General features: G+C 36.3%; 1 protein-coding gene across 3 annotated transcripts in view; it reads left to right on the top strand.

The window, feature by feature from the left end:
• Nucleotides 1-13515, top strand: part of PIK3C2A (phosphatidylinositol-4-phosphate 3-kinase catalytic subunit type 2 alpha) — a 102945-nt gene that overhangs the window by 51176 nt on the left and 38254 nt on the right. For all 3 annotated transcript variants that reach the window (XR_009504664.1, XM_059931202.1, XM_059931203.1), the window contains exons 4-9: nucleotides 1380-1537; nucleotides 3036-3156; nucleotides 3808-3919; nucleotides 5095-5174; nucleotides 5307-5370; nucleotides 12315-12458. Coding sequence is in view for 2 of the 3 variants with exons in the window: in XM_059931202.1 (XP_059787185.1) it covers nucleotides 1380-1537; nucleotides 3036-3156; nucleotides 3808-3919; nucleotides 5095-5174; nucleotides 5307-5370; nucleotides 12315-12458 (679 nt within the window). In the remaining variant the exon portion in view is untranslated. The remainder of the gene's footprint in view (nucleotides 1-1379; nucleotides 1538-3035; nucleotides 3157-3807; nucleotides 3920-5094; nucleotides 5175-5306; nucleotides 5371-12314; nucleotides 12459-13515) is intronic.

Here is a 13515-nt window from a genome sequence, read left to right as displayed (position 1 = left end):
GCTGGGTCCTATCAAGGTCTTGTCGTTGTGTTACTGAGGGGTAAGCTTGGCAACAATCAGATATTTGAAGATAATGTGTCCATATCTAAAGGTGCATTTCCAACATCAATTTAAGTTTATTACTTTATGTTACCTTTTTTTTTCAATTACATTTCTTTTTAATATTAGATCCTTTGTGGCACTTAAGATCACAGTGCAGAAACCAGATTTATTCATTTATTCATTTATTTGACGAGATGCTTATAACGCTTACCATGTACTAGACACTGTTTTGAGTGTCCTTATAAACTTAATTCACATAATTCTCACAACAACCCCATGAAGTTAGTAGTAGTATTATCCCCAGTTTATAGAAGAGGAAACTGAAGCAACAAGGAGATCCAATAACTTGCCTAAGATTACACAGCTAGTAAGTAGTACAGTCAGGATTTAAATGTGGGAAGTCTGACTCTAGTGGTAGTGCACAAATAGTTACACTTGCTGCCTGCCTCTCCAGAACCTTTCTTATTGTCAACTCAAACTATTTTATTCTGTTCCTATAACTTGATTATTTTAATCTCTACAGAAGGGAATAGATAAAACTTCCAGCATTCATTCCCTTTATAGCCCTGTGAAAAGCAGATGGGAGAAGTGGAATTTGTCTTCTAACTTCCAGAAGAAAGTCAGTTAAAGGAAGCCCACAGGTTTAAAGAAGGCATCAAATCCTCCTTTGTCTTCAGCTAATAGAAGTGCTATCTGGAGATGAGCCATACACCTGGCTTATATATTTAAATTTAAACTATTTTGCTACTATGAATACCAAGAATACTTCACAGGCAATTTTTTTGCCATTCCCTAAGTCTTAGAAATCACTTTGAGGGAATAAAGGCCTCATAGCACTGTAAAAACCCATTGTCTATGTTTTTCTATCATGCTAACAACCAAAAACAGTGTGTAGGAAAAAGGATGTCAGAAAAAAAGATTTTAAAAAGACAACAAACTTTTCATCCCTCTGGCAATTACAATTTAGGGCTATCACCTGTATTGTCAATGGTTCATTAAAAATGTACATTTTGTGAAATTATACTGTTTAGCCAAAAATCTGAAGTAGAGAACCTCATTTAATGCTGTGTATCCAGTGTGTGTTTTGTTGATGTTGTTAGTGTTACCAAAGCTGTCCTGGCAGTACTTAATCTCTTTCCTTGGATTCTGTTTATTTAAAAGGCAAATGCTGGTGTTTTGGAGTTTTGACAGGGGTCCATTCATTGCATTTCTCCTGAGCTGCTCTAGAATTGGACAATAACACAGAATTAAATGGCCAAAAGCATGCAAAGCCTTGTTCAGGGCTCTCAAATGCAGCTTTCAAAAAAAGAATTTAATTTCTTGTTTTTTGTGAATAGATTGAAGACCAGCTTTCCATATACCAATCACTGCACAAATCCAGGCTATTTGTTAAGTCCAGTCACAGTGCAAAGAAACATATGTGGAGAAAATGCTAGCGTGAAGGTCTCCATTGAAATTGAAGGATTTCAGCTACCAGTTACCTTTACATGCGATGGTAGGTTCATAGTTCCCCAACGATCTTGTTTTGCTCTGATTAGGGAGAAAATGTTTAAAATGTTAATGTTATCATTCTTTTAATAAACTGACTTTGTTATCGTTAGGTATCCTTTAAAAATCTGTGTGTGTGTTTGTGTGTGTGTGTGTGTGTGTGTGTGTGTGTGTGTGGTAAAATACTTAACATGCATTAGTTATCCTTTTCCAGAAATTGGCGTTCATATGGATAATTTTCTGGTTTGGGTTAATGAAATACCAGTTTACCTTTATAACTACATATTTCTCTGAAAGATGCTGAGTAATTTGGTTAATCAGTGGCTCTTGGCCAAAACCCAAAAGCATTAGCTAGCAAGGCTAATTATAGTCCTATTCTTTATATTCTAAAGGAAGACTTATTCTTTTTAACATACCTTAAATTTTGGTTTGGGGAATCGTATGCAGTAAGAATTAATACTAAAATTGAAGGAAAGTAAGGTCAATAAGCTTGATTGGAGTAAGCATGGATAAGCATTGATAGCAAATGTTTTGATTTGTATCAAATTTTGACTTGATATATCAAGATCTGATTCATTTAAAAATATATCAAATGCCTATTGTTTGGTGCTTCATAAATGTGCACATTTATAGTGTACATCTCTTTTAAGAAATATAACCATATTATAGTAGAAGTGCTTTGTGTGTTTAAATAATAACTGTTACGATGCATATAAATGTGTTCAGAAATGTAGCTGTTGTATTAGATAAAGGTTTTATGGCCTTTTCTGCCAAGCTGTTAATTTTCATGAATTCTGAATGTAGTCACTGTCTTCTAAGTTGAACATAAAAGCTCTAAGTATAGAAATAGGTTACTTTAGTTTTTAATGGTTTGTAATCTTAGTATCCAGCTATTGCGAAGAATGATAATTGAATAATACTTCCTACTTTCTATATTTTTATTCTTCATTGGATAATTTACCAGGCAAATGTCAAATGTTTAAAATGGTGATTCTTTTTCCTTATGATTTGGTTTAAATAGTTGTCTGCTAGACACTGCTAAATGTCATCCTTTTTGGAGGAGTCTGTAAAATAGAGGTGGCTATCTTAGTGTAGATCTGCCCTGTCTAATACGATAACCACTAGCTACATGTGGCTATTGATTACTTGAAATATGGCTAATATAGATTGAGATGTGCTATAAGTGTAAAATACACACTGAATTTCAAAGACTTACTTTGAAAAGAGAAAGTAAGATATCCCATTAGTAATTTTGAAATACCAATTATATATTGAAATGATATTTTGGATATATTAGGTTAAATAAAATATATTATTGAAATTAGATTCATCTGTTTCTTTTTACTTTCTTCAACATGGCTACTAGAAAATTTTAAATTGTATATGTGACCTGCATTATAGTTCTCTTATATAGTGCTGTTTTAGATTATAAGAAATACAGTCTGAATAGGTATATACTTAGAGTTGAATGTGTAAAATGAAAATGATGACTAACTCTTTTACAGTGAGTTCTACTGTAGAAATCATAATAATGCAAGCCCTTTGCTGGGTACATGATGACTTGAATCAAGTAGATGTTGGCAGCTATGTTCTTAAAGTTTGTGGTCAAGAGGAAGTGCTACAGAAGTAAGTATTCATTTAATTATTGAGCAACATTTTTGGAAATTTCATTTTAATGGATTAAATTAGAAAAATTTCAAGTTAAATTTATAATCTAAAACCACTTTGGGTCCTAGTGAATTGGTTTATTGGATCAGTTAACTTATATTAAGATATACGTTGTCTAAGACATCATGTCTAAGACAGTAGAGGATCTTGCCCTTAAGAAGCTGATAGTCTTAGATGGGAAGAATGGTGGGCAATTGGTTGACAAGTGAATTTAAAATTGTTTTTCTTTCTGCAGAGAGGCAATAGTTACATCATTATGGACTCCATTTTCCTTTTGTAGCATGCAGTATTACTTTATACATAGTGTTTAGCTGTGATTTCCTTTTAGTTGCCTGAAATAATCATTATATGAATCTTTTTCTGAACCTACTAGAAATTCTGTCCCTGTTTTTTTTCCTTGTTTGTCTTCATCTTCTTTCTTCTTTGCTTTAACTCTTCTCATGTAGAATTATTTCTCTATTTAAATGCTCACACTTGGTTAAAAAAAATCTCTGTATTTTACCATTCCCTTCAATTCCTGATGCAGATACAATTTACATTTTACTCTCACCTGTATAATTTCTAGTTTGAGGAGAATAACATTGATGAATAATTGATATATTTTAACAGTAATCATTGTCTTGGAAGTCATGAACATATTCAAAACTGTCGAAAATGGGACACAGAGATTAAACTACAACTTTTGACCTTCAGCGCAATGTGCCAAAATCTGGCCCGAACAGTAAGTGTGTACCCTATAACTGAATTGCATTTGGTTGAATCTAAATAATTTTAGATTAATTTAGATATTAATTATTAAATATTAATTTAATATTAATTTTAGATTAATATTAATTTAGATTAATATATAATTCTAAATAATTGCTAATCAGCCAATTTGCAATTTGTACGTGCTCTGAGAGTTTTGGGTTTGACTGGGAGTGAGGCACTCTTTATCCCCTACAGGATAAAGCAGATGTGGGGAGAGTTTTAGCAGACGGGGGCGGGGGGGAGACTTTCAATCATGGAGGTTTAGGTAGCATACTACTCAGAGTTGGAGGCATGTTTGAAAATCAAAGTGGAGGAATTATAAAAGTTTGGCTTGTAATAGTTTTACACAAGTTACACAATGAAAACATCAGGGTCAGTCAAGGAAAAATGAGGAAGAAGAAAGATTTTGAATGCTAAATATGGTTTTGGGGAGAAAAAGATCCACATTGACCTTTGCACCAAACTGAGAAAAATACATTATTTTTCATGAAATGAAAACTAATTCTCTGTTTTAAAACTATAGTACTTTCTTTTGAGGTTAAAGCAAAATAGAATGCAAGAAATTAGGCCATTTTATTACTGTATAAACACTTGATGACTTTTAACCTCTAAAGAGAATCATTCTTCATTTGGTAGAATTTTAGGAGGGAAAATATCAATCATTTCTACTTTCTCTTTTCTTTATTTTCCTAGGTTTTGCTCCTATGTTAGGTAGAATTTATTTCACTTGGGTGGAAACTATTTCACAAAACTCAGTACATTTTAGCAATCATTAGTAACTTCTCTTTTCAGTTTCTTAAGGCATGATGTTTTTGAGTATTTTGAATAGTAAGGGTTATGGTTAAAGAGACCAGTGCCTTATTTATTGCAGGTAAGGTAGAAGGAAGTTTGATTATCATTATAAAAAATGCAGAAATTCAGATGATCTCTTCTCATCTGGTTCCCACCCCACCTTCATTTGGCTGTCAGCCATCTTTAAAAGTGCTTTTAGCTCTCCATTCTCTCTCTATAGCACAGGCCTCGGTTTTCAAAAGTCACTTTCATTTCAAGAATTTATCTTTCGCTTAACCTTATTTAATTTGGCAATAGAAAGACCAAAGAATGGATTTCATTATTTGGTAAACATCTGTCTGTATGTTTTTTTAGGCAGAAGATGATGAAACACCTGTGGATTTAAACAAACACCTGCATCAAATAGAAAAACCTTATAAAGAAGTCATGACAAGGTGTGGCATCTAAAACATTAATTTCAGGTTTTCAAACGTTACTTTTGGATGTGAATGCACTTATTTTGGTGAATAAAACGATCATTTTTGCATATGGTATCTTTCAGCCACAATAACTGTTCTTTATTTCAGACATCCTGTTGAAGAACTTTTAGATTCTTATCACAACCAAGTGGAACTGGCTCTTCAAATTGAAGTAAGTCTTAATTCACATTTTGGCTTGATGATTTAAAGATTCTTTTCTCTGTACACTCTTAAATACTAATGTTGGAATTGGATTAAATATTTTAGAAGGACTATTTAAACTATATTCTTGAAGTTGATATTTGATAACTTGTTTTCTGACCCAACATATTAACAAAAATTCTCAGTAGTGCTTGAGTTACCTGAGCTTTATTACTAAGAGGAACCTTCACTTCAATTCAAAAAGCATTTATTGAATGCTTGCTATATGCTAGATGCTGGAGTTATGAAAATGAATGACCTAATCCCCACCTACCAGGAACTTAAAACTAGCGATGAAAGATTTAAACAGAATTTCAATATAGTAAATGTAGAATAGAGGTGTGTGTTGGCGTTCTTTGAGAGATTGATGAGGGGCACTTCTCCCAACTTGAAGGTTCAAGGAAGGCCTCTAAGAAGGGATGCTGCTGGAGCCAAGTCTTAAACAGTATGAGTTAGCTAGAAGATAGTTGGGAAGGGCATGTGAACAAAAGTACATAGGTGTGATACATATGTGGAAGTGTAAGCACTTCTCTAATACAAAGTGTGAAGTGAAGGTTGAAAGATGAAAATGGAGATAGCCAGATATAAATTACCACCATATAATTCACGTGAAGGAGTTTTACTTTATTCTCCAGATCAGGGGCCATATCCAGTCCACTTCCCATTCTTGTAAAGAAAAATTTGGGGGACACAGCCACATCCATTTGTTTACATATTTTCTATGACTGCATTTGTGCTCTAAAACTAAAGTTGAGTATTTGGGACAGAGACCATATGTCCTGCAAAGCCTGAACTATTTACTATTTTCATTTTACAGGAAAAGTTTGTTGACCCCTCCTATAGCCATTCAAGGTGTTTTAAGCAGAGGGTAGGAAGTGGAGTGGGGTGGGGTGGGTGACTTGTTTAGTCTTGAGCTCTGAAGTCACTCTGGCCAAACTGTAGAAGTTAAATTTAGGCTTGGCAGGATTGGTTTCAGGGAGACTACTTAGGAAAGTTTTTGATAGTAGTCCAGGTAAAAGACAGTGAGTGTGTTACCGGTAAAGAGGAGGGACTGATTAACAATATTTAGTAGATAAAATTGGTTAGATTTTGATAGGTAATGAGATGTAAGAGAAGAAGAAATAGTGTAGGATGACTTCCAGATTTCTAGCTACTGTTATACTTTTTATCAATATATAATTATGTTGATTTATCCAATGAATATTACTGAGTATCTCCTCTCTCAAGGCACTGCTGTAGGTGCTGAGGATGTGGCAGGGGACAAAAGAAACTGTAATCCTTGCCCTTTAGAGAATTTACATTCTAGTTAGAGGAAACAGACAATAAAATAAACTAACAAGGTATATGTTATATCAGGTGGTAAGTGCTATTAGAGAAACATAGAGGAGGGTAATGTTGCAATTTCAAATAAGGTAATCAGAGAAGGCCTCATTGAGAAAATGAACTTGAGTAAAGAACTGGAGAAGGAGAGGAAGAAGCTACCTGGTTATCTGGGGGAGAGGTGTGCCTGGTGTATATAAGGTCTGCTAGGCTAGAATAGAGTGAGGAAGGGGGCAAGAGTGGAAACAAATCAATGAGGAAGATGTTTTTGCTAGTCACAGGAGAGAGAATGATGGCTTGGACCAGAAGTGATGAGACGGGGTTGAATTCTGTGATAATTTTGAAGTTAATGCTAGGAGGATTTACCAATAGATTGGATGTGGAGCATGAGAGAGAGAGAGAAGCATAATTCCAAGGTTTTCTACCTGAGCATTTGGAAATTTGGAGTTGCTTTTAGTGAGGTGTAGAAAACTGAGAGAAGAGCAGGTTTGTGGGGAAGATCTGAACTCAGTTTTGGACATTATGTTTGAGATGACTGTTATTCATCCAAGTAGTGATATTGAGTAGGCAGTTGGATATGAGTCTGGAATTTAATGGAGGAGATCCAGGCTGGAGATAATAAACTGGGGAATCATCAGAATATAAATATTTTGCAGCCATAAAACTGGATGAGATCACCAAGAAAACCACTGCAGGTAGAGAAAAAAAAAAAGTTCAAGGATGGAGCCATGGGTATACTCCCATCTTATAATAAAACAAAAAAATCCACATCCCCCTGCAGCAATCACTCCACTTCTCTATTCTCCTTATAGCAAAACTTGAAAGTTAATCTTTTTTCTGCTTACACTTCCTCTCTTCTCCTTCTCTTATGAACCCACTCCAACCAGGCTTTCATTCTCAGCGGTTCTCTGAAACTGCACTTAAGATCATCAAGGACTTCAATGATCATGATTCCAGTAATAAGTTCTTAGTCTTTCTTTTTCTCAACTTTTCTATCGTGTTTGATAGAGTTGATCGTTTCTTCCTTCTTGAAACACTCACATGGCTTCTGGGATACCACATTCTTGGTTCTCCTACTTCCAATGTCTGCTCTATTTTCACTCTTATTTGTGGCTTCGGAGCTCCTTATGATCTCCTTATCTTCCTGACCTCTATAACATTAGAATGCCCAGGGTGCTCAGTTCTAGGACCTCTTTTCTTCTCTCTGTATTCACATCGTAGGTGATCTCGTTTAATCTCATGTCCTTAAATACCCTACATATGTTGATCATCACTTCAGATTCAAATGTCTATTACTTGACATTTTTATATGAATGTCTGACATCTCAAATTTAAGATATATGAAACTGAATTTTTATGCTACCCTTCATATCTATTCATCAGTCTTCCCCTTCTTAATAAATGGCAACTCTGTCCTTCCATTTGCTCAGGCCAAAACCTTGTAGTCATATTTTATTTCTCAAGAAAAAGATATTTCACATCCCATATGCAGTCTCATTCCTGTCAGCTCTGCCTCGAAAATACATTCAGAATGTGACCACCCTTCATCACTACCAAAACTATACTCCTAGTCAGCTGTAGAGTTAACAGCAGTTCCTTACTGGTCTTCCAGCTTCAACCTGTCCTTCTATAGCCTGTCTTCAATAGGCAACCAAAATTATCTTTTAAAAATAAATCACTAAATGCAACGTGGTATCCTGGATTGTATCTTAGAAGAGGAAAAATACATTAGTGGAAAAACTGGTGAAATCTGAAGAAAGCCTGCAGTTTAGGTAATAGTAATTTAATGAGTGTTAATGTCTTAGTTTTGACAAATTTAACATGGTTAGGTAAGAAGTTACTTAACCCGGTTTCCTTTAATGTTGAATGAGAACTCTCTTTACTATTCTTGCAACTTTTCTGTAAATCTAAAATTGTTCCAAAATAAAAAAATTATTTAAAAAAATGAATATAATCACAGAAAGCAAATGTAAAATAAGAGAAAGTCAAAGCCAAAAGATGGTTCTTTGAAAAGATTAATAAAATTTATAAACCCTTAAAAATATTAAATCATGCCACTCTTTTGTTCAAAATCCTGTTTACCATCTCAGTCAGTAAAATTCAAATCCCTAATTGTTGCTTCAAGGCCCTACACATTCTGACCCACTACCTCTCTGATCTGGCTTCCTACCCCTTTCTTCCTTTGTTCTAGCTGATCTGCAGGTATGCTCCCCAGCTGGGACCCTTGTGCTTATCCCTTCTTTAAATGCTCTTTCCCCAGATACTTGCATGACTTACCCTTTCAGTTTATTAACGTCTGTGCTCAAATGTTGTCTAATCAGAGAGCTCTTCACTGACCATCTTATCAGAAATAGTAGTGACTCTCTATCATACTTATTCCCCATATTTTGCATAGCTTTATTGAGGTATAATTTATATACTATAAAATTTACCCACTGGATGTGTACAATTCAATGATTCTTTTAGCAAATGCATAGAGTTGTATAATTGTCACTACAGTCCACTTTTAGGATATTTTCATCACACCCAAAAGTTTCCGTGTACTACTTTTCAGTCATTCCGCATTCCCATCCTCAGCCCCAAACCACTACTGATCTGGTTCCTGTCTCAGTAGATTTGCCTTTAATGGAGATTTCCTGTAAATGGAATCATACCTTATGTAATCTTTTACATGTGATTTCTTTTACATACCACACTGTTCTTAAGCTCTGTCCATGTACTATGTATCCACAATTTTTTTTTTTATTGCTGAATACTTCCATTGTATGGATATACCACATTTTATTTATCCAGTTACCCAATAACTGACATTTTGAATGTTTGTAGTTTTTGATTATTATGAATAATGCTGCTATAAACATTCATGTATAAGTCTTTGTGTGGATGTATGTCTTGATTTCTCTTACGTAGGTTTATGGGAGAGGTCAGGAAGTTGCAAAGTTTTGATTCCTCCTGGTCTTAGTTTTCTAGGGATAAGATGTTAATTTATTTCACTAAAATGAAGTTAGGGTGGCAGTAGGGGTTTTGAGGCAAGGAATAATGGTTGGCTTCATCTTCTAAGGGGAATGGGAAAGAGAGCTGACCAAGGGCTTGTAAAAGGAATGTTAAATGGCACGCAGATGCCTGCTGAAATTGGAGACTGTTGGTTCTTTATGGTTGTGAGATTTTCTTTAGAAGAACTAGCTGCCTGGTAGAAGAAGCAGAGAAGTCTCTGAGCTCAGAGAACAGGTTTGGTCAGAATGAGGGTGTGAGGGCTGGAAGCAAAGGAGATTGTGATCAGAATATGATATTGTGGTTAAGATTCTGATAGGGTACAATTATGGGGTTGAAGATGCTGTGAATTTTCCACATGTACATTTTTTTTTGGCTGTGTTGGGTCTTCATTGCTGCGCGTGGGCCCTCTCTAGTTGTGGCGAGTGGGGGGCCACTCTTCGTTGCCGTGCACAGGCCTCTCACGGCGGTGGCCTCTCCTGTTGCAGAGCACGGGCTTCAGTAGTTGTGGCACGAGGACTCAGTAGTTGTGGTTCACGGCTTAGTTGCTCCATGGCATGTGGGATCTTCCCAGACCAGGGCCTGAACCCGTGTCCCCTGCATTGGCAGGCGGACTCCCAACCACTGCACCACCAGGGAAGCCCCACATGGACATTTATGTAACTGAGGCTTCTTATAGAATATAGAGATAAACGTCCAGAGCAAAACTAAGGCATGTAGTAGGGGAAGTGACCACATGTCAGTGGCAAGGCAGATCAGTCAGTCAGGGGCCAAGTCAGGCAACAGAAACTATAGTAGTTTTTTGAACAGGGAAATTTAAAGAATTGTTAATTAGTAAAAGGTAATTAATTACTATAAGGGGTAAAAGAGGACTAAAGCAGGAGTTGGCGCATTATGGCTCACATGACAAATCTGGCCCGTTTTTGTAAATAAAGTCTTATTGGAACACAGCCTTACTCATTCATTTATGTTATCTGTGTCTGTTTTCATGCAGAGTTGAATTGTGACACACTGTTTGACCCACAAAGCCTAAAACATTTGCTGTCAGGCCTTAAAAAAGTGCCAGCCTTGCTCTAAGGGGTCCAGAAGTAACAGGTGCAAAAGAAGCGCAATTATCAATTCTATGTTGAGGAGCAATGTGGATAGTGAAGGAACTTTGAGGACTTATGATAGAGCCTCTCCCTCAGCCCCAGGCTGATATTTGGCCTCTTTGAAGAGGGTATGGCTATCACAGGAGCACACAGGTTGCCTATGGCAAAGAAATTTGGTAGAGCTGTGAGATTGGAGGAGCATGGCTTGAGGGTACAGCTGGAGCGGGTTGTTGAGGACCACTGGGCTTCCATACTGAATTTAAAAATAGAGGACTGGAACCCTGATGAGAAGTACCTTCCTGCTGTTATTGCCTTTGAGTGTCCTTTCAGTGCCCTCTATTGACAAAACCTAACATTGTGCTAGCTGGCAAAGGAGAAATATTTGTAAGGTCAAGTTCTAGTATCACAAAGTAGAGCAAAGAAGGGTGGATTTGGAACTGATAGACAATAAATTGATAACTGGCACATAAAAAATGATGGAGAATAGTATAGGAGAATGGCATGAGCCTCAAAACTAGAAAGGTTTTTGCATGAAGGTGGAAGAGCAAAAATAAGAAATACAAGTCAAGTAAGCAAAAATTGGGACCTTCGGGATCTGAGGACTGCAAGGTAATTGGGTATTTGAGAAAATGAGGTGGTTTCATTTACGCGTGTAGATGAAGAGAACATTTGGTTTATGGTAGCCAAGCCTCACAGGTGGAAAATTTTAAATGTTTAAGGGATGGTACAGTACTGAGTTTCAGCCCATTCTAACAGTACTTGGCATTTAAGTTTGGTGTAAATATTTGATGAATTAATTCATTATATAAGAATGTTTTTGTTTCTTAATGAGATATGTACTTTAAAATGATGATGGGGGAGTGGAGAAGGATTTTTGAATCATCCTCATCAGGTAAATTATTTTATAATATATTTGTACATGTATACTTATGAATCATGGTGAAATGAGCTGTGGTTGAATAGTAAGGAGGGATTGTCCTCACGGAAGTTTTTCATCAGACAAGACTTAGAAAGTGATGGTTGTATAGATGCAAATGATGCTGAAAAGTTGACTCACTTTTAGTAACTGTTGCCCAGTGTTATTAATTTGTGACCAGTATCTGAACAACCTGGTTTTTGATACCAAATTTTTGCAGGAGAGCGAGAAGTGTTGATGTTTTTAATGTGGAAATTATTCCCAAATGAAAATTTAAAAGAACTCTAGCTTTTTTAAGTGGTTTCATAATTTGTTAGTGATTTATTGCTTTTGCTTCTGATTCTAATAAGAAATTAAAGGCATTTGCGTATGAATAATTGTACAGGCAAAGTGAAAATTAACCAGGCCTGCTTTTTTCCTATTTCAAAGTAAATTATGTAATTGAAAAGCTATCTTGTTTCTTTTCTTTTTCATCACAAAAGAGTAAAGGATATCTGTTCTTAGGCACATCTAAAATGTCTGGTTTTTTACTTCATCTCTGAAATAGATCCTTTAAATTTCACATGCTTATGTTTATTTTACTTTTTATTTTTAAAGAACCAGCATAGAGTGGTAGATCAAGTAATTAAAGCTGTAAGAAAAATCTGCAGTGCTTTAGATGGTGTGGAGACTCTTGCCATTACAGAATCGGTAAAGAAGCTGAAGAGAGCAGTTAATCTTCCAAGGAGTAAAAGTGCTGAAGTGAGTATTTTTTAGTAATTAGCATTTTATCACGCGCAAATATGTACTTAAGTGAGCATCTGTCACTTAAACTGGGAGATTTTTGCTACTGCTAGGCAAAGTGTTACCGTTTTTTTTTTGTTTTGTTTTTTTTAAAAATAACTTTTATTTATTTATGTATATATGTATGTATTGGCTGCGTTGGGTCTTCCTTGCTGTGCGTGGGCTTTCTCTAGTTGTGGCGAGCGGGGGCTACTCTTCGTTGTGGTGCGCAGGCTTCCCATTGCGGTGGCTTCTTTTGTTGCGGAGCACGTGCTCTAGGCGCGCAGGCTTCAGTAGTTGTGGCTCGTGGGCTCTAGAGCGCAGGCTCAGTAGTTGCTCCGCAGCATGTGGGATCTTCCCAGACCAGGGCTCAAAACCCGTGTCTCCTGCATTGGCAGGCGGATTCTTAACCACTGCGCCATCAGGGAAGCCCAAGTGTTACTGTTTTAACTTTGGCTTTTACTTTTGAGCTGATTTGGTCACTTACTTGGTAAGGTGGGGAATTCCTAAGAGGAGATGGACTGCCTTGAAGAACTTTGTGAGAGTTGACACTGAATAGGTGGATGCCCAACTTAACTTTTTGTGTGTAGAGGAGGAACTCTGGCAAAAATGAGTTGGTTTGGGGTTTTAAGGTAATACTACGCTTGAAGGACCTGGATAGTAATAGCTAACATTTCCCTCCCTCTGGGTGGAAGTGTTCATGATTGTCAACGGGGAAGTTCTACTTTGGACTATACCTCCTTCCTATTGGAAAGACCCAGGAGCCTCAGTAATAGTGACTTAAATTGCCTCAGAGACAACCAGGTTAGGAGCCCTCACTTGACATCATACTGTTGCATTTAGTAAAAGTTCTCCCCATGATGTTTCCACGGGGATTTAATTAACTATTTTCAGAGGGATGTTCCTAGCTTTGATTGGAAGGATGAGAGAAGGATCACAAGACATGATAAATTTCAAGAAAGGAAAAGTTATATTGATGGCATGTTCCTCAACAAATGTTTAGGAGCTAGCTTAATCCATTCATTCTCACAGAGAG

This window comes from Balaenoptera ricei, chromosome 8 (assembly GCF_028023285.1).
Source record: "Balaenoptera ricei isolate mBalRic1 chromosome 8, mBalRic1.hap2, whole genome shotgun sequence".
NCBI classification, from domain to species: Eukaryota; Metazoa; Chordata; class Mammalia; order Artiodactyla; family Balaenopteridae; genus Balaenoptera; species Balaenoptera ricei.
Note: the sequence above shows the minus strand (reverse complement) of the source record. Positions and strands in the feature narration are given on the sequence as shown.